Genomic DNA, 20753 nt, shown 5'->3' on the forward strand with positions numbered 1-20753 from the left:
AACTCCCTTAAATGCCGAAAATCTTCTTCCACCATTTCTGCTACACACCAACGATCCAAGAGCACACCCTTCTTATAGCCAAACTCTGCATACGTCTGATTCCACACTTTATTTAAATTTCTGAACTTTTGTCTATAGGCCTCAGGTACCAATTCGTAGGCCCGAAGAATGGCCTCTTTTACTTCCTCATAATTCTCAGACTCCTCCTCCTCCTCCATAGACAACGCCGCATATGCCCGTTGTGCCTTCCCTTTTAACAGACTTTGTAACAACGCCACCCACTGATCTCTGGGCCACTTCTGACTCACTGCCACCTTTTCAAAATGCAAGAAATAACTATCAACATCTGTCTCTTCGAACGGAGGTACTAACCTAAACTCCCTACTAACATTAAACCTCTCCTCTCGGTCTGGCCCTTCAGCTCTTCGCTCTTGCCTGAACTTCTCCATGTCCAGCTCATGTTTCCTCTGTTTCTCCTTCTCCTCATACTCCCTCTCCTTTTCGGCTCCTTCCTACTCCTTTTCAGCTTCTTCCAGCTGTTTTAACTTAATTTCATGCTCCAACCTTAATTTTTCAAACCCTAACTGAGCCGTCCCACCAGCTGGTACCTTTTCAGGGATATTTTCCAATACCTCAGCCAAAAACACATTGTTCACAATATAATACTGAGTTATTGCCCTCCGCTCATCCCGCTTTTTCATTGACAACCTCACCTCTGCGAGACTTAGTCCTTTCGCAATATTTATCAAGACCGACTTTGTGGCAGCCTTTTTTATAAATTCGTCTACGTCCATCTTTGCTGGTTTCCCGTCTGGTTACCTGCACAACCAGATCCAAGTTTGGACTTAAAAGCCCGGTTTACTGGCCCTCCAATTTGGTATCAGATCTCAAGACGAGGCCCCAAGTTGTTACGAACTCCGTAACTGGGTGACTTACCAGCAAAGATAGAGACGTCCGTTGAAGTCTGCTGATACTATTTTTAACAGTATTTATTAGTAAAAATACACAAAAATAATATCAATGCAAATATACAGATAATAAACATCGTCAATATTAAACCTAAAAGTGCGGGTATAATAATAATCAATAAGAAATAAGCTCTATCTTTGTCGAGGGGATAATGTATTGTCCGATGGAAATATAAAGTTCAGTGCAGTTCACACAAGCTGCCGTCTTTTGGTTGTCGCTGTGTTGCAATTGTTGGAGAGAGAGAGAGAGAGAGAGAGAGAGAATGGGAACATTTACCGCTACGGGTTTTGCCAACCTTCCTTTATGATTTTGATCTGTCAGGTGTCTCGTTATTGTGGCCGTTCAATTGTGACCTCTCCTTTAGCTAAACCGTTCTTCCGTGGTGAGCCCGCCACCCCGGCAAGGGAGGACGCACACGAGCTCCCACCGGCTTTCGCTATAAAACGCTGTCACAGGATTTCTAGCATTTCTCCTGGTGCGTCTAAAGGGGTGTCCCCCAGACCCCTCTTTTATCCTTACTCACAGGGTCTCAGATGTCAATCAGATTGGGATGATGCAATCCCTCAACCAGACCACTCTGGTTGTCCCCTGAGGGGTTTCAATGAATAGTACAGTACTCAAAACACAATTCCTTCTCCAAGAGACAATGGCAGTAATCAGTGGTTCCGTTCCGCTTATGTCAGGAGACATTCCACCTGGTTGTGTATTCTACATCTCTCCCTCTCATTTCCTGACATGCTGTGTATCTCTCTCATCCCCTGGGTCTCAGACCCGAAATAATAGCGATCTTGCGATTCTCAAAGGGTGTGGGGGGCGGGCATTGGCGATTCTGGACCCTTCTGCCCATCAGATTTGCTCCACATTCATAACAATCTATTTTCTAAATGGTGAGAAGATACAAAAATTACGGTGCAAAGGGATTTTTGAGTCACTGTGCTGGATTCTCTAAAGGTTAATTTGCAGGTCGAGCCTGTAGTGAGGAAGGCAAATATGATGTTAGCATTCATTTCAAGAGGACTAGAATATAAAAGCAAGAATGCAATGTTGAGACTTTATCAAGTACTGGTGAGGTCTCACTTGGAGTATTGGGAGCAGTTATGGGCCCTTTATCTTCAGAAGGATGAGCTGAAACTGGATGGGTTTCAAACGAGATTCTCAAAAATGATTCCAGGATTAAACAGCGTCATATGAAGAGTGTTTGATGGCTCTGGGCCCTTATTCCCTGGAAGTTAGAACAATGAGGGATGATGAATTGAAACCTATCGAATGGTGAGCGGCCTTGATAAAGTTGATATGGAGAGGATGGGAGTGTCTATGACCAGAGGACACGGGCACAAATAGAGGGGCATCCTTTTAGAATGGAGATGAGGAAGAATTTCTTCAGAGAGAGTGGTGAATCTGTGGAATTCATTGCCACAGGTGGCAGCTGTGGAGGCCAAGACTTTAGGTATTTAAGGCAGAAGTTGATTGGTTCTTGATTGGTCAGTGCATGAAGGGATACAGGGAGAAGGCAGGAGATTGGGGCTGAGAGGAAAGATGTATCAGCCAAGATGAAAAGACAGAGCAGACTTGATGGGCCAAATGGCCTAATTCTACTCCTGTATCTTATAACCTGTATCACCACCACCAAACCCTCGATCAATTTTGTCAAGCATGATCTGCCCACACAAAACCATGCTGATTGTCCCTAAGCAAGCCATGCCTTTCCAAGTGTGCATGAATCCTGTACCTCAATATCGACTCGGATCTGCTGGTCTTTAAACAACTCCCACATGTCAGGCCTGGACTTGTCTAACAGTGGCTGCTCCCAATCAATGCCCCTTGGCTTCTGATTTACTGCATTCTAACTTGCCCTCCTGTGATTTAGTACCTTCATACAAGATCTAATTATATTCTTACTCATCGGTAAGAGAAATATAAGATCCCAAAATATTCACTGACTCTCAGCTGTCAGCTGGCCTGGTTCATTTCTGAAAAACTAATTCCCGTCTGTTCTGAACTCTGATTGGGCTCTACATAATGTTTCAAACACTCCTCAGATTCGCTGAACCAGTCTGGAATATCTTAGCAATAAGCAAGTTGCAGTCAATTCTGTGGAAGATAAAGTCCCCCACTTGTTACTGGGGAGGGGCAATTCAATAACCCCGTCAGTGTAACTGAAGTTTGCCTTTGTAAATGAACCCTCCAGTTTGCTGTGACATTCCCAGTTGTGTAATCTTTGCACCTTTTAACCCCCTTTCCGCCAAGTGACACCATCAAACCTCCTGGTGAGGATATTGGTTCCCCTCCGGTTCAGATGGAAATGGTCTTGTTTGTCCCGGTCTCCCACCTGACTGGAAGGGAGCCCATTGATCCATGAATCTGAAGCCCTCACTCCTGCATCAGTTCCTCAGCAACATATTAAACTGCACGAAATATCAATTTCTCACCACACAACCACATGTTTTGGGTCATAATTCTGTAATTATAATCCTGGAAGTCCTGCTGTGTTAACCTAGTTCCCGAAAATCAATTTGTAGGACCTCATACATGCTCGTTTAAACCTTTCCGTGTAGCACGAAGAAGCTTCCAGTAAACATATTGACTCCCCTCCTCACTGGACCTGTCTCACCTTCATTTCGAGAGGCAAATGATCCTTGTACCAGAAGCCCCACCCACCTCGCACAAGCTCCTCAGCCACCCCTTTACCTGGGCTTTAGAAGGCGCCAGAAGCGCGGTCTATATATCCTTCTATCTGCCTATGTATCCTGTTCCTTTATGTGACCGGACTTTCATTTCCCTCGCGACCCAGAGGAACAATTGTTCTGATGAATTAACCCTCTCATCACTGGAAGTGACTGCACCCTCGCCCACCAACTGCTGTGTGTGAGGACGCTCGCACTGGTCATGGGGTCGGGGAGGGACAGACTGAGGTCCTCGGGTATTTGCGGAATGGAAAAGCACTTCCTATAATTTAAAGCAGGAGAATCGGCAAATTTCCAGAAATCCTCCAGTCTGACCGTGGTGTGTGAGGGAGTTTATTTCACTGGAGCGCTTTGTGTCGGATAAACCGTTGGAAATTGGCGGGTGTGGTAAAGTGAAGGCGGAGCTGGACGATGAGAAACCGCTCTCGGCTCTGTCCGTCACTCTGACTCTGTCTCCTCCCCTCCCCGCCTCTGCCTCTCTGCGCGATTCTCGGGCAGGTCGGGGCGTTGTGTATAAAAGGAGACAGCAGCAGTCGGTTTGTCACTGAGCAGCGACCTGAGTGAAGCAGCATCATGTCCGGCAGAGGGAAAGGAGGCAAAGGACTGGGCAAAGGCGGAGCCAAGCGGCACCGTAAAGTGCTCCGTGATAACATCCAGGGCATCACCAAACCGGCCATCCGCCGTCTGGCTCGCCGTGGCGGCGTCAAGCGGATCTCGGGTCTGATCTACGAGGAGACCCGCGGGGTGCTGAAGGTTTTCCTGGAGAATGTGATCCGGGATGCGGTCACCTACACTGAACACGCCAAGCGCAAGACGGTCACTGCCATGGATGTGGTGTACGCTCTGAAACGCCAGGGCCGCACTCTCTATGGCTTCGGCGGCTGAAAAACTCCCACTTCCTCCCGAGAACACAAAGGCTCTTCTAAGAGCCACTCACCACCTCACAGAGGGAGCCGTGTCCACAACCCTTTAATCATTTTTATCGATATATTTTGCTGAGTAACTTTTGAAGCAGATTAATCCTTTATGCTTGAAATATGTTTGCGATTCTGCCTTTTCTGTCGGTGATTACGGCAGAAGCTCTGAATGCATTAAGATCGATCATCATCCCCTCGTCCGTCTCGGATAGAAATCAGTTCCCTCATTCAGAGAAACGATTCTGTAATCATCCATTTAAATCTTAACTGAGGCAATTATATATTAAATGAAACTGAAATTGTAGAATCCGTGATGCAATTAATGGTAAATAATATAAAAAAGTAATCAAGCACCGTTGCTGGGTGCTCTGAAATTGGCGGGCGATTTGAAATTAATCCTGCGCCAATCACACTGTATTCTCATTGCATGAAGTCCGACCGCCAGTAAATTCCTAGAAATCCTTCACTGTGTACGTGGTGTGTGAGGGAGTTTCTTTCCCCTCTCTGGAGCTCTGTGTTTCGGATAAACCGTTGGAAATTGCCGGGTGTAGTAAAGTGAAGACGGAGCTGGAAGATGTGAGGCCGGTCTCGGCCCTGTCTGTCACTCTGACTCTGTCCCCTCCCCCCCCCGCCTCTGTCTCTTTGCGCGTTTCTCGGGCAGGAGTAGTGGCAGAGGATTGGAGGATGGGTTATGTTATCCATTCACGAAGGAAAGGATCGAAGGAAAACCAAACACAAGACATTGTTCAGATTCTGGAGGGTCTCGGCCTGAAACGTCGGCTGTTTACTGTTTCTCACAGATGCTGCCTGGCCTGCTGAGTTCCTCCAGCACTGTGCGTGTATCGCTGCAAGGAAAAGCCTGCGAGCTGAGTCAGGTCTGCTGCTGCAGTTCATTCATTACAGACTCGGCTGACAATGTCAATGCCCGGCTCAGCAAATATGCAGATATCACTAACCAGCAATACAACAGGACGGTGATCAATGAGGTCACTGATTTGAGGAATGACAGATAAATGTGAGATAGAAACATAGAAAATAGGTGCAGGAGTAGTCCATTCGGCCCTTCGAGTCTGCAAACAAGAACAAGAGTTGTTCCATTGTCATTGACGAACCAGGGCAGAACTGCCGTGGGGAATGGTCGGTCCCTGGGAGTGCTGTAAAACAGAGAGATATCGGGGTGCAGATATCGAATTCCTTCAAAGTGTAAACACAGGTAGGCAGGACGGTGAAGAAGGTGTTTTCCACACTTGCATTCATCGGGAGAGTATTGGACACTGTACCGTAACGTCACATTACAGCTCTACCAGCCTTGGGGAAACTACTCTTGGAGCACGGCGTACAGTTATAGTTGCCCTGTGATGAGAGGGTGACATTAAACTGGAGAGGGTGCAAAAGGGATTTAACAGGAGGCCGGATAGGCTGGAACATTTCCATCAGAGTGTATGTGACATTAGAGAAGCTGATAAAATAATGGTAGACATTGATACGGACAATAGTGAATCTGTTATCTCCAGGGTCATGGAGTTGGAAGCTAGAGACTACAGGTATAAAGTGCGAGAGGAAAGATTTAACTGGGACCCTGAGGAGCAGGTTTTGTTCACAGAATGTGCTGTTTACATGGAACAAACTACCTCCAGTGATGGTATAGGGGGGCTCAGTTGCCAAATCTCTTGGACTGCGGAGAGGGAAGTTTCACAGGGACATGGGCCAAATTCAGGTAACTGACAATGGTTTTGTTTGGCCGCTTGGTCAGCATGGATGTGTTGGGCTGAAGGGCCTGTTTCTGTGCTACATAATTCAGTAACTAGGTCTGTTGCTGTGGCAGAGCGGGAGGGACAGGGTCAGTAGTGAGAAGGTTTGGGGGATGTATACAGGAGAGTAAATGGTTGAGGATGGGGCAGATGGAACAGAATGTGGGGAAATGTGAGATCACCCATTCCCAGGAACAAACTGTAAGAGTTATTTCCACATGGAGATGGTCAGAGAGACCTGGTCGTACTTGTAAACAAATCACTTGAGTTAACATGCAGATACAACCAGTAATGAGAGAGGCAAACAGTATTTTGTCCTATGATCCAGGAGGAGTGGAGAAGAGGGGTACAGATGTCTCACTGGGATTCTATAGGGCCCTGGTGAAAGCTCACCTTGAATATAGTGTCCGGGTTTGGTCACACTTCCTCAGGAAGGATATCCCTGCAATAGAGGGAGTGCAGTGACTGTTCCCCACACTGACTGGGCTGGTTCCAGGGATGGAGGATTGGTTATGTGAGAGGAGAGTGAGTGGGCTGGGTCTGTATTCCCTGCAGTTAATGAGAAAACAAGGAAATCTGTTAGATTCTTTCAGGATGTGACAGACAGCAGGCAAGGAGGATCTTTCCCCTGAATGAGATCTCCATAACTGAGGAAAATACCCTCAGAATGAGGCGTAAATCACAAACACCAGAGAATCTGCTGATGCTGGAAATTCAAGCAAAACATACAAAATGCTGAAGGGACTCAGCAGGACAGGCAGCCTTTATGGAAAAGAGTACACAGTCGACAATTCAGCCCGAGACCCTTCCAGCAGATCTCTCTCTGGTGAAGGTTCTCAGCCCGAAGCATCGACTCGTTACTCTTTCCCATAGATGCTGCCCGGCCTGCAGACTTCCTCCAGTATTTTGTGTCTGTTGATCAGAGTGAGGTGACAAGCATTCAGGATGGAAATCAGATCATATTCCTTTAATCTGAGAACAAAGAACTTCTGTATTCTTTATATAAGGAATCTGGAGCGTCAGGTGCTGGGTTGAGTCAAAGCTGAGATCAACAGTCTCTGGGAAAATTTTAGTATCTAAGTGAGTCCATAAGACCATCAGATTTAGGAGCAGAATTCAGCCATTTTGCCCATCGAGCCTGCTCTGCCATTTCATCATCACTGATCAATTTTTCCTCAGCCCCAATCTCTGCCTATATCCAGTGATTTGGCCTCTACAGCTGCCTGTGGACACAAATTCCACCGATTCACCACTCTCTGGCTGAAGAAATTCCTCCTCAACTCCACTCTAAAAGGATGCCCCTCTATTTTGAAACCATGTGGTCTGGTTACAGACACTCCCACCACAGGAAAAGTCCTCTCCACATCCACTCACTCAAGCCCTTTCACTATTTGATAGGTTTCAATTCAGTAACCCTTCTTTCTTCGAATTTCCAGTGAATAGAGGCCTAGTGACGTGAAACGCTCTTCATCAGACAAGCCATTTAATCCTGGGTAAAATTCCCCATTTGTGACGTAATGTCAGTACAATAAATTCTGGATTTCAGAGATTTTTGCGTTTTGGAATCATGGATCAATCTGCCCAACATTAATCACTAGTTTGTACTGCAGTAAACACTGTTAATTTAACCCATGCAATCCCAGGCACACAGAGGCAAAATAAAGACAGGTGTAAATTTAGAGTAGGGAAGTTGAACTGTACTTGGAAGTTAAGCCTGATTACTACGCCTCAGAACATTCTATTCCCCAAATGGTCAAAATAAAGCCAAGTAACAAGGTCGAAAATACCCACAACTTGCAGAATTACACGCCTCTCTTTTTTTTGCTCCCTGGGATAAACACGGCGGGCCTGGGTGGGTGGCCTAGGCGAGATTCTCTCATACATCCACCAGGCCTACCCTCAAACCTAATCCAGAGGTCCAAGGGGGCACACAACCCCACAAACCCGATGACGAGTGTCAGGAGGAGGAAGATCCAATAAAGGCAAGTGTTGGGCCTGGTGAATGAAGGCATGGGCCGGATCAAAGTGGCAGCGTTGCGTGCCACTGAGTCGAGAGTGACGAGATGAAGAAGCACAAGAGGGGCGATTCTCCCACTGATAGTCCTCTGTCTATTTGAATATTTTGGTATAATTCTTATTTAATTCCAGTGTTTATGTCAATGTTGTGTCTGATGCAATGTGTCTGTGATACTGCTACAAATCCGTTGTTCCTCTCACCTGTGCGTAAATAAACTCGATTTGAACTTTACATTGAAATGTCCAAATCTCTCCTTCGCTCTCCTGCTGCCCTGTGTCATGAACTGAACCTCTTAGTGTTTATTTTCACAATATTTCATTTGATTTTATTTTCATTCTTCTTTTGATATTTGCGTTTCCCTTTTCAGTTTCAGCCCGCACCCCCGCCTGTCTCTGCCCTTCTGTACTTCCTCCCGCATTAAACGACACTGGTAACCGCCACACATTGGCGCCACTTCCCATCCCCCAGCGTTCTGATTGGTGATTCATTTCCCCAATCAGCCAATGGAAATGCTCAGCATTCCCATCCTCATTAACATACCACTTTGGGCGCTGCCTATTTAATCCGCGCTCCAAACAGCTTTTGCTTATTATTGTGTTTGAAACCGACGAGGAAATGCCTGATCCACCGAAACCCGCTCCCAAGAAGGGCTCCAAGAAAACTCTGGCCAAACCGGCGAGCAAGTCTGGCAAGAAGCGCAAGAGGTCGAGGAAAGAGAGTTACGCCATCTACATCTACAAAGTGATGAAGCAGGTTCACCCCGACACCGGCATCTCTTCCAAGGCCATGAGCATCATGAACTCGTTCGTGAGCGATATTTTCGAGCGCATCGCAGGTGAGGCTTCCCGCCTGGCCCATTACAACAAGCGGTCCACCATCAGCTCCCGGGAGATCCAGACCGCCGTGCGCCTACTGCTGCCCGGGGAGCTGGCCAAGCACGCCGTGTCCGAAGGGACAAAGGCGGTGACCAAGTACACCAGCTCCAAGTAAAGCTCCCCAGTGAGATGATCGAAAACAAAACGGCTCTTTTAAGAGCCACTCACAATTTCAATGAAAGAGTTGTACTAGCATTTAGGTAATAAATTACACATACTTTCTGTCTGGTGACTTTTACAACAGCTAAATCGCGGTTTTAGTAAGCTCCCACTGAACTGACAAGGAATTGTTACCCCCCACCCCCCCAATCAGTCCGTCCCACTCGGTATCCATGCCAAGCGGAGGATTGCTGCCGTTGTTGTTTTATTTGTGGCTTCTGGAGTTTATTGGTTCCAGTTGGGTAACTCCTGAATCTCATTTCAACTCGAGCCTGAAAGACATCATGGTTCTTTCATATGGAGAAGCGTCGACACTGCTTCTTATAGATGTTGCCTGGCCTGCTGTGTTCCACCAGCATTTTGTGTGTGTTGTTTGAATTTCCAGCATCTGCAGATTTCCTTCTGATGGCTCTTTCATATAATAACTTTATAAAATTGCAGACTATACTCTGGTCAAAGTTTGAGAAGAGTTGTTTTCCATAACCTGATAACGTTCACACAGAGACCGACCGCGGGCTGAAGCTGAGGGTCAGTTTTATTCGGTTCCGTTACGGGTTGAAATAAATTAGAGAATTGAGTTCCCAGACACTCCAATATCAACTACACTTAAATCAAATGTGCCCGGTTTCAGTAACAGAGGGAAATGCGAAGACCCAATCTTAAAACAGATCTGCAATTATTTAACTTGAAATTAAATTTGAACAATAGATTTATTTTTGGGCGGGCTTTCTTCCAGATTTCAGTGCACTTTGGGGAGGAGACGGTTATTTTCCGCGCTTCTACCTTTACGGACTGCTGATTGGTGATTAAGGCAGTTCTTTGATTGGAGTATTTCTCTTCACCAGTTAGAATAAGCAGGATTACACCAATCACAAACATCAGTTTCCATTCTCAAAGAGGGTATAAAAAGGGCGAGTTTGGGCGGGTTTGAACATTCCTTCATTCTCTTTGGAGTAATATCGTGACGGTGGAAATGTCTGGACGTGGAAAAGGCGGCGCTGGCAAAGCTCGGTCCAAGGCCAAATCTCGCTCGTCTCGGGCTGGACTGCAGTTCCCGGTCGGCCGGGTTCACAGACTCCTAAGAAAGGGCAACTATGCTGAGCGGGTGGGTGCCGGAGCCCCGGTCTATCTGGCTGCTGTGCTCGAGTATCTGACGGCCGAAATCCTCGAATTGGCCGGCAACGCGGCCCGGGACAATAAGAAGACCCGCATCATCCCCCGGCACCTGCAGCTGGCCGTCCGCAACGACGAGGAGCTGAACAAGCTGCTGGGAGGGGTGACTATCGCTCAGGGCGGTGTGTTACCCAATATCCAGGCCGTCCTGTTGCCCAAGAAAACCGGCGCTGCCAGTAAGTGAAGTGACGTAAGCTGAATCTATTTACCCAAAGGCTCTTTTCAGAGCCAATCACAATATCTGTGGAAGGGCTGAGCGGCGGATGTTTTCCGTCTATTTGATATCCTGCATCTGTCAATGCCTCGACATGTTTCTTCCGCGAAAGAAACCAATATAAATCTGCAGGGAAACCGGTTCGTTTCAGTACCGGCTCGTTTTCCCCTCTCAGCCGACCGAATGTAGCTCTCTCCCCTTGCAGAGAGTCAGCGGGTTCACTAGGCGCAGAGTCGTGAAATGAACTTCCGGAGTCAGCCCCGAGAGGGAGAATTTAATCTCCGGTCACTGAACGACTCCGCTCTTCATCACCCAGAACCGCGTTGTCTGGGTTCCACATTGCGGTTTGACCCCGGACCGTTCCGGTGTGCAGAATGCGGGAACATCGCCTGTTCGTTGCTTCATGAGCGATTCCCATCGCCTCACAGAAAAATAACATTTGCGTTTTACATTTCAGAATCAAGTTTATTATCACCGGCATGTGGCGTGAAATTTGTTAACTTAGCAGCAGCAGTTCAATGCAATACATAATCTAGCAGAGAGAGAAAAATAATAATAAATAAAATAACACATAATGAAAAAACAAGTAAATTAGTTACGTATACTGAATACACTATTTTAAAAATGTGCAAAGTCAGAGAAACTGTATATTGGAAAAGTGAGGTATTATCCAAAGCTTCAATGTCCATTTAGGAATCGGATGGCAGAGGGGAAGAAGCTGTTCCTGAATGGCTGAGTGTGTGTCTTCAGGCTTCTGTATCTCCTGCCTGACGGTAACAGTGAGAAAAGGGCATGCCCTGGGTGTTGGAGGTCTTTAATAATGGACGCTGCCTTTATGAGCACCGCTCCCTAAAGATGTCCTGGGTACTATCAGCAGCTTCTTTCGGTGCTGTGCAGTAGCCCCTCCACACCAGACAGATGCAGCCTGTCAGAATGCTCTCCGCGGTACAGCTATACAGGTCTCTGACTGTCTACAAAGGTACGTTTACCCTGTGGAACCGACCGTATTTACTGGAAAAAAACTCGTCCATCCAGGCCTCTGAATATAAATGAACATTTTGCGAAAGAGACCCTACTGACTGTCTTCATGCCAAAGATACGCATTGATTGATCACCTTCTGACGAAAGAAATTACTCATCTCTATTCTAGAGGGGCATCTTTGTATTGAGGGTGTGGTCTGGTTCTAGATTCTTCCATTATTGGAAACATCCTCTCATATCAACGCTATCTAGGCTTTTCAACATTCAATGTGTTTCTATACGATGCTCCCTCATTCTTCTAGATTCCAGTGAGTACAGGCCCAGATCATCAAACATCCCAGTATTCTTCTAACACATGCAGTGATATCTAAGCCCCTGAGTCTAAGGGAGTCCCAGTCAACATTGGGGAAATTAGTCACCCTCTACAACGAGCCTGTTGCTTTTACATCTTTCATTCCCTGCTACATTTCAGTTTCTTTACCTCCTGCTGTGCATTTGGGAGGCCTGTAGCACAACTCCGTCAGTGAATGCACCTCTCTTATCCTGAGCTCTATTCACACTGTCTCACTGGATAAACCCTCCAGTGTGTTCTCTCTTAGTCTCTTACCCACAATTCCATGTCAAAGCTGATCTGCCATCAGACTCCTCCTGTATGTCGATCCCAATTCCCTGATTTTATAAACAGTTATCTTGCTTCTCTTTAAATCTTTATGGTCATCCAGCATCTCCACTCCTCTCAGTTAGGGATTCTAGTGTTTGTTATACAGTGTTTTGTTTGTTTTATCATTTGTGGCCTTGTGGAACAGTGCAGGCATGTACTTTGGTTTCCTGCATTTCACAATTTTGTGTGCCACAGTCATATGATTATGCAAAGGCAGAGGGAGTTTAAATGAAGTAAACATGGGGATTTGGCACATTTTGCATGTCATCGTTCCCAGGGGGATGTTTGATTGTGCATAGTTAGGCACTTAGCCAGATCCAATAAAAATAAGTTAGATTTAAAGAGAGCGGTCATTGTATGAGTGGGCCAGAATTGGAGTGGGGAGTTGAGGCTTCGGCACTTCTGAGAGGTGTAGGCTGTAGGAAGATATGTTTTCCTTTATTTTTTATTTCTTCTGTATTACACATTTTGATCAGAAAGGATGCCAGAGAAGATTCTTCCCAATATCAGCATCACAAAATTGTCTTGGTGGAAGGAGAGAGAGGGTGGTCGTGGCAGCTTGTCATTCAGGTTGGAGGCCTCTGACCAGTGACGTTCACAGGGATCGGTTCTGGTACTGTCATTTGTCATCGATGTGAACAGTTCCTCTGACATTGTTGTGAACGTGATCAGTGATTTTGCAGATGACAGCAATGTTGGTGGCAGAGTGGACAGTGAAGAATCTTTGAGAGTACAATGGGATCGAGATGACCTGGGGAAGTCGGACAAAGAATGACAGATGGATGTTGATGTGGACAAGTATGAGCTCTTGCATTTTGAGAAGTCCAACCAGGGAAGGACCTGCACAGTAAATTCTTGTTCCTTGGAGAGTATTGCAGACAGAGTGTCCATGGAATACAGGAACATCATTCACTGAAAGTGACAACACAGGTAGTCAGGATGGTGAAGATGATGTTTGGCCTATTTGTCTTCATTGCTCAGGGAACTGAGTTACAGGATTTGGGATGTCATATGACAACTGTAATCATAAAAGTGAGATTGCACTGTATTGTGCACAGTTCTAGTCACCCAGCTACAGGAAGGATGTCATGAAGCTGGAAAGTGTGGAGGGAAGTTTGATGAGGATGTTACTGACACTGGAGGATTTGAATTATTAGCAGAAGTTTGGACAGACTGTGACTCTCTTTCTCACCAGAGAGATTAAGGAGCTGTCTGGTGACCATCCAAAGGTTTCCAAAATAATTAGGCAATCACTCTTTGTGATTTAATGGCTACCTGACAGGTGGGGTGATGTGGCATGTTTGATTAGGGAGACTAACACTACAGTAATAACTGAGGGATTTGATGAGGTCTTGTAAGTAGAGGTTTTAAATAAAATGATGAATGGTGATTTTGATGGGATTACACTGCTGGCCTCCCAGTAGGCTCAGGTATTGTGGAGCAGACATGTTGGTAAATCACACAGAGGTGTAATCAGAACAGGCTTACAGCAGTCGGGCATTTTGACTTCCCCAGCATTAACCAGATTACCTTTGTATGAAAAGCTTGAGTTTCCAGGAGTAATTTGGCAGATGCAGGATCAGTTCATCCCTCAGCAGAAACAATATTCGAAAGGGAGAATGAGGCAACCATCAGCAACAACGGAAGACAAAGGCAGCATAAAGGAACATGAGAGAGCAGAGAATATCATAAAAGTTAGTGGGGAGCTAAAGGATTAGAGGACTTCAAAAGAACAGAATGTAACTAAATAGCAATATGGAGAGAACAGATGAATAATTCAAGTAACTGGCCAATAGTATAAAGGGGAATAAGGATTTCTTTCAGATATTTAAAGAGTAAAAGAGGCAAGAATGGATCAGGTTTCAGGTTTCCCATTCTCACCTTCGGAATCACATCGCTCCCTGATCCTCTTTTACACTGTTTAGTTTATTCTGTATTTCTTATTTAACTGGGCAATCTTGATCATTTAGCACAGCGTGATAAATGCATTTCAATGGTAAGATAGATAGATAGATAGATAGATAGATAGATAGATAGATAGATACTTTATTCATCCCCATGGGAAAATTCAACTTTTTTTTTCCAATGTCCCATACACTTGTTGTAGCAAAACTAATTACATACAATACTTAACTCAGTAAAAAATATGATATGCATCTAAATCACTATCTCAAAAAGCATTCATAATAGCTTTTAAAAAGTTCTTAAGTCCTGGCGGTTGAATTGTAAAGCCTAATGGCATTGGGGAGTATTGACCTCTTCATCCTGTCTGAGGAGCATTGCATCGATAGTAACCTGTCACTGAAACTGCTTCTCTGTCTCTGGATGGTGCTATGTAGAGGATGTTCAGAGTTTTCCATAATTGACTGTAGCCTACTCAGCGCCCTTCGCTCAGCTACCGATGTTAAACTCTCCAGCACTTTGCCCACGACAGAGCCCGCCTTCCTTACCAGCTTATTAAGACGTGAGGTGTACCTCTTCTTAATGCTTCCTCCCCAACACGCCACCACAATGAAGAGGGCGCTCTCCACAACTGACCTATAGAACATCTTCAGCATCTCACTACAGACATTGAATGACGCCAACCTTCTAAGGAAGTACAGTCGACTCTGTGCCTTCCTGCACAAGGCATCTGTGTTGGCAGTCCAGTCTAGCTTCTCATCTAACTGTACTCCCAGATACTTGTTGGTCTTAACCTGCTCCACACATTCTCCATTAATGATCACTGGCTCCATATGAGGCCTAGATCTCCTAAAGTCCACCACCATCTCCTTGGTCTTGGTGATATTGAGACGCATGTAGTTTGAGTTGCACCATATCACAAAGTCCTGTATCAGTTTCCTATACTCCTCCTCCTGTCCATTCCTGACACACCCCACTATGGCCGTGTCATCAGCGAACTTCTGCACATGGCAGGACTCCGAGTTATATTGGAAGTCTGATGTGTACAGGGTGAACAGGACCGGAGAAAGTACGGTTCCCTGCGGCGCTCCTGTGCTGCTGACCACCGTGTCAGACCTACAGTCTCCCAACCGCACATACTGAGGTCTATCTTTCAAGTAGTCCACTATCCAATCCACCATGTGAGAGTCTACTCCCATCTCCGTTCGTTTGTGCCTTAAGATCTTGGGCTGGATGGTGTTAAAGGCACTAGAGAAGTCAAGGAATGTAATCCTCACAGCACAAGGCAGTGCACATTGCAATAGACAATAGACAAAATCAAACCAGTGTAGAACTTACACTATGAATGATCGGTCATCAGGGAGTGTAATGGGCCGGAGAGATTTAGGGGTAAATCTCTCACACACAGTTAATTGAAAGTCGTGTCACTGGTAGACAGGGTGGTGAAGAACGGGTTTAACATGCTGGTCTTCATTAGTCAGGGGACTGAGTATATCAGTTGCGATATTATGTTACAGTTGTGTAAGTGACTGGAGGCCACACTTGTATTGTGTACAGCTCTTGTCACCGTTTTAGGAAAGGTGGTTAAACTGGGGAGAGTGTAGAAAAGATTTCCAAGGATGTTTCCCGGACCTGAGGTTCTCAGTTACACAGAGGTTGGTCAGACAATGTCCGTTGTCCTTTATTCCTTGGAATCACAATCATTGATCACTGTGTTATATGACAAGGAATCTGTCATTTTATTTTGACGGCAGTACAATGCGATGAAGGTGCAGATGTGAACATTGTGTCAGCAGAACGCCAAGAGATTCTGGGAATCGCGAACAACGCGGACAAAATGGTGCAGGAACCCAGTAAGTCAGGCAACATCTCCCACCAGAGTCCTGATGAAGGGTCTCAGCCCGAAATGTCGGCTGTTTATTCCCACTATTGATGCTGCCTGACTTGTTGATTTCCGCCAGCATTGAGTGTGTATTGTGTCAGAGAGTGTGAGAGCGGGCGGGTTAGACCAGTGTCACTGTGTTTGTGGGTCCGAACACATCGTAGGATTTCTCAGCGCCTCCTGTCGAAAATGAAAATATTTTTCTGTTACGGAAGCGCCCCACTCCCCAGCTCAGTCCCGAAGAGGAAATTAACCGCAAAGTTTTAATTAGATTAAATATTTCAGCCATAAAGCAGAGAACAGGTCAACGATCGGGAGAGCGAACGCGGGCAATGCAGTAAGGAAACGGGTTAAAGCAGAAAGTGCTGCCTTTAATCCCGATTAAACTTTCTTTCCAGCGAACATTCCGGTCTCAGTGACAGATAGGGACTAGTCCGAGTCTCCGTAGCGTCCGATTTGAATTGGAATCGGCGAGTTTTTGAGGAGAGAGAAACACAGAAAAATGAAGCCGCCGGGAGCTGACAGCAGGATGTCTCCGCCCCGTCCGCTCGCTGCCTTTAAATTGCTCTGTGCCGCCGCCTTTCGCTTCATTTCTCATTCAGTTTTGATTGTGAGAAGGATTTACCACAGTCGCCGACATGACCGAGACAGCACCCGCCGAAACGGCTCCTCCAGCCGCACCCGCCGCCGCAAAGAAGACTCCCAAGAAGAAGGCGGCTGCCCGGAGCAAACCAACCGGTCCCTCGCTGGGCGAACAGATCGATAAGATCGTGGCGGGTTGTCACGACAGGAAGGGTATGTCCGGTACGGCCATCATTAAGGCTCTGGCCGTCAGCGGTGTCGATGTGGTGAAACTTCGCCCCCAGATCAAGATGAGCATCAAGAGGAAAGTGGAAAGCGGCTCCTTGGTTCAGGCCAAGGGCTCGGGTGTTTCGGGATCCTTTAAATCCGGTAAAGGAAAAACTGCCGTGAAGGCGGTGAAGAAAGCGAAGAAGCCAGCGGCAAAGAAATCTGCCACCAAGAAATCTCCCAGCAAGAAGCTTGGCGCCAAGAAACCCGCGGCTAAGAAAGTGGGAGGTAAGAAACCAGCAGCTAAGAAAGCGGCAGCTAAGAAACCAGCGGCTAAGAAAGCGGCAGCTAAGAAACCCGCGGCTAAGAAAGCGGCGCCGAAGCCCAAGAGCCCCAAGAAAGCCGCAGCCCCGAAGACGAAGGCGGCCAAGAAGCCGAAGGCGAAATCCGCGAAACCCAAGAAGACAGCAGTCAAAAAGTGAATTAAGAATACACCATTTGTGTGTATCTGAACCCAACGGCTCTTCTCAGAGCCACCCACATCTCAGAAAAGAGCTGATTCAAAGTGTTGTGATTCCCGCGCCGGGTCCGATTGAGTTTCCGGGGGAACTTCTCACATGGAACCCGAGATTACCGGTACCTCTGACATTTGGTGCGGCCGTGCCGTCTCAGTGTCTGAAATGAGACGTGGATGCCCGAGCTGAGATTGGGAGATATGGGATGTGGGCAGTTTCAGGCCCAATTCCTTCTCCGATCCGGGAGAGAGTGACTGAGACATTGACACCAGCGGAGATTCAGCTGAGTTGATTGGGAACTGCTGAAACCTACGCGAGAGGGGAGGGGGCGTGTTGAGAGAGGGATCCGTCTCTGGGGATGGACTGCAGCGGGAGGATATGTGATAAACTACCCGGTGGCATTGCCGACTGACCTTCATTCAGGCCCCAGCTACAAAACTACATAGTTAATTTACACAAAACACCAATACCAAAAATGTACAAGAGTGAAATCTAATGTAAAAAATCACTACTTCCTGGTAGTCACCACCCCCCGAAATCCCCCACTGTACCCATCGCGTCGGCATGCTCCCACTCCAAGCACAGCGGGCACGAACGTATCCCCATGTGCAAAGCAAACAAACGGTAACAGCCGCACCAGCTGTACATGACAGGTTTGTGGGAGAAGTGAAGGGCCAGATGAGATCCTGACGGGGAGGGAAGCGCGTTAATCTCTGGATGCATTCAAGAGAGTTAGATAGAGCTCATAGATAGCGGGGTCAAGGGATATGGGGAGAGGACAGGGACCGGGTACTGATCGTGTATGATCAGCCATGATCACAGTGAATGGCGGTGCTGGCTAGAAAGGCCGAATGGCCTACTCCTGCACCTACTGTCCATTGTCTATTATCTCCTGTCCCTCGCTGAATTACCCTGTCTGCACAGAACTGATGCTCGGGGTCAATTAGTGCAAAACCGATCGGGAAGGCAGATCGCTACTACAATAATGATCAGCAAGCTACAGCCCTTTCCTTTGCCGTGGTAGTGGCTCTTAAAAGAGCCGTTTCTGGTGTTCGGTGTGTAGGCTGGGCTTAGGCGCGCTCCCCGCGGATGCGGCGGGCCAACTGGATGTCTTTGGGCATAATGGTGACTCGCTTGGCGTGGATGGCGCACAGGTTAGTGTCCTCAAAGAGCCCGACCAGGTAAGCCTCACTTGCCTCCTGCAGGGCCATGACGGCCGAGCTCTGGAAACGCAGATCGGTTTTGAAGTCCTGAGCGATCTCCCGGACCAGGCGCTGGAAGGGAAGTTTGCGGATGAGCAGCTCAGTGGATTTCTGGTAGCGCCGGATCTCCCTCAGAGCCACGGTGCCGGGCCGGTAGCGATGAGGCTTCTTCACTCCGCCGGTGGCAGGAGCGCTCTTCCGCGCCGCTTTGGTCGCCAACTGTTTGCGAGGAGCTTTTCCGCCAGTCGATTTGCGCGCTGTCTGCTTGGTGCGGGCCATTCTGCTTCGAGTGAGAATACCGGCTGAAATACAGGAACAAGATAGACGAAACGGGCTCCAGGACAGCATTTTATACAGCTGGGAGGGCCGTCCCATCGATTATGATTGGCTCAACACCAACTGTCTATTAAAGGATCTAGTTGCTGCGACTGGTTTATTGATTTCATGCGGGTTGGCGGCGAATAACAATTTTCGACAAAATGGGAAACTGTTAACTGGCGGTCGGACTTTATCCAATCGGAATGCACTGTGATTGGCGCCCGATTAATTTCAAACCGCCCGCCAATTTCAGAGCGCCCAGCTTGATAACTTTTTATTTACAATTAATTCTATCACGGATCATGGATTTTCAGTTTCATTTAATATCTAATTCCCTCAGTTAAGATTTGAATGCATGATTACGGAATCGATTCTCTAAACGAGGGAACTGATTTCTGTCCGAGATGGACAGAATGATTAAGATCGATATGAATGCATTCAACATTTACGGTAAACACCGACTGGAAAGGCACAATCGCAGCTAAATATATTTGAAGCGGAATGATTAATCTATTTCAAATGGAACCAGATTAATATATCGACAAAAAATAATTAAAAGGTTGTGGACACGGCTCCCTCTGTGAGGTGGTGGGTGGCTCTTAGAAGAGCCTTTGTGTTATCGGGAGGAAGTGGGAGTTTTTCAGCCGCCGAAGCCATAGAGAGTGCGGCCCTGGCGTTTCAGAGCGTACACCACATCCATGGCAGTGACCGTCTTGCGCTTAGCGTGTTCAGTGTAGGTGACCGCATCCCGGATCACATTCTCCAGGAAAACCTTCAACACCCCGCGGGTCTCCTCGTAGATCAGACCCGAGATCCGCTTGACGCCGCCGCGGCGAGCCAGACGGCGGATGGCCGGTTTGGTGATGCCCTGGATGTTATCACGGAGCACTTTACGGTGCCGCTTGGCTCCGCCTTTGCCCAGTCCTTTGCCTCCTTTCCCTCTGCCGGACATGATGCTACTTCACTCGGGTCGCTGCTCAGTGACAAACTTAATAATTAAATAATAATAAGTAAATTATGCCGTGGAAATAAGTCCAGGACCATCCTATTGGCTCAGGTTGTCTGACACTCCGAGGGACGAGTTGTAACGTTTGATGGCCACAGGCAGGAATGACTTCCTATGACGCTCAGTGTTGCATCTCGGTGGAATGAGTCTCTGGCTGAATGTACTCCTGTGCCTAACCAGTACATTATGGAGTGGATGGGAGACATTGTCCAAGATGGCATGCAACACGTACAGACTGGAAGATTTCTGGAAATTTGCTGATTCTCCTGCTTTAAGTTATAGGAAGTGCTTTTCCATTCCGCAAATCCCCGAGGACCTCAGTCTGTCCCTCCCCGGCCCCATGACCAGTGCCAGCGTCCTCACACACAGCAGTTGGTGGGTGAGGGTGCAGTCACTTCCAGTGATGAGAGGGTTAATTCATCAGAACAATTGTTCCTCTGGGTCGCGAGAGAAATGAAAGTCCGGTCACATAAAGGAACAGGATACATAGGCAGATAGAAGGATATATAGACCGTGCTTTGGCGTCTTCTGAAGCCCAGGTAAAGGGGTGGCTGAGGAGCTGGTGCGAGGTGGGTGAGGGCTTTAGGTACGAGGATCATTGAGGTCCCGAGGGAAAGGTGAGACGGGTCCAAGGAGGAGAGCCAATATGTTTACCGGATCTTTCTTCGTGCTACACGGAAGGGTTTAAACGAGCATGTATGAGGTCCTACACAGTGATTTTCGGAAAAAAGGTTAAAA

General features: G+C 47.1%; 6 protein-coding genes across 7 annotated transcripts in view; 4 read left to right on the plus strand and 2 right to left on the minus strand.

Annotated features, from left to right (window-relative positions):
• The window catches only part of LOC140717763 (histone H2B-like), a 28437-nt gene extending 18967 nt beyond the window's left edge, over positions 1–9470 (plus strand). For both annotated transcript variants that reach the window (XM_073031480.1, XM_073031479.1), the window contains one exon: positions 8839–9470. In XM_073031480.1, the coding sequence (XP_072887581.1) occupies positions 8954–9328 (375 nt within the window). In that variant the 5' untranslated portion in view covers positions 8839–8953 and the 3' untranslated portion in view covers positions 9329–9470. The remainder of the gene's footprint in view (positions 1–8838) is intronic.
• LOC140717771 (uncharacterized) overlaps positions 1–11566 on the plus strand; it is a 90817-nt gene extending 79251 nt beyond the window's left edge. The window contains exons 2-3 of the mRNA XM_073031490.1: positions 2499–2507; positions 10327–11566. Of these exons, the coding sequence (XP_072887591.1) occupies positions 2499–2507; positions 10327–10729 (412 nt within the window). The 3' untranslated portion in view covers positions 10730–11566. The remainder of the gene's footprint in view (positions 1–2498; positions 2508–10326) is intronic.
• Positions 4175–4869, plus strand: LOC140717489 (histone H4). The gene has a single exon (XM_073031067.1). It carries the CDS (start codon positions 4227–4229, stop codon positions 4536–4538), a length of 312 nt encoding a protein of 103 aa, XP_072887168.1. The 5' UTR covers positions 4175–4226; the 3' UTR covers positions 4539–4869.
• Positions 11567–16768: 5202 nt separating the features above from the next.
• Positions 16769–17505, plus strand: LOC140717490 (histone H1-like). The gene has a single exon (XM_073031068.1). It carries the CDS (start codon positions 16824–16826, stop codon positions 17454–17456), a length of 633 nt encoding a protein of 210 aa, XP_072887169.1. The 5' UTR covers positions 16769–16823; the 3' UTR covers positions 17457–17505.
• A 1019-nt stretch (positions 17506–18524) lies between these two features.
• LOC140717760 (histone H3) lies at positions 18525–19007 on the minus strand. The gene has a single exon (XM_073031475.1). It carries the CDS (start codon positions 18968–18970, stop codon positions 18560–18562), a length of 411 nt encoding a protein of 136 aa, XP_072887576.1. The 5' UTR covers positions 18971–19007; the 3' UTR covers positions 18525–18559.
• A 628-nt stretch (positions 19008–19635) lies between these two features.
• Positions 19636–19961, minus strand: LOC140717491 (histone H4). The gene has a single exon (XM_073031069.1). The coding sequence runs from the start codon at positions 19959–19961 to the stop codon at positions 19650–19652; it is 312 nt and encodes a 103-aa protein (XP_072887170.1). The 3' UTR covers positions 19636–19649.
• Between the last annotated feature and the right edge of the window lie 792 nt (positions 19962–20753).

The sequence above is a fragment of the Hemitrygon akajei genome, chromosome 28, assembly GCF_048418815.1.
Source record: "Hemitrygon akajei chromosome 28, sHemAka1.3, whole genome shotgun sequence".
NCBI lineage: Eukaryota > Metazoa > Chordata > Chondrichthyes > Myliobatiformes > Dasyatidae > Hemitrygon > Hemitrygon akajei.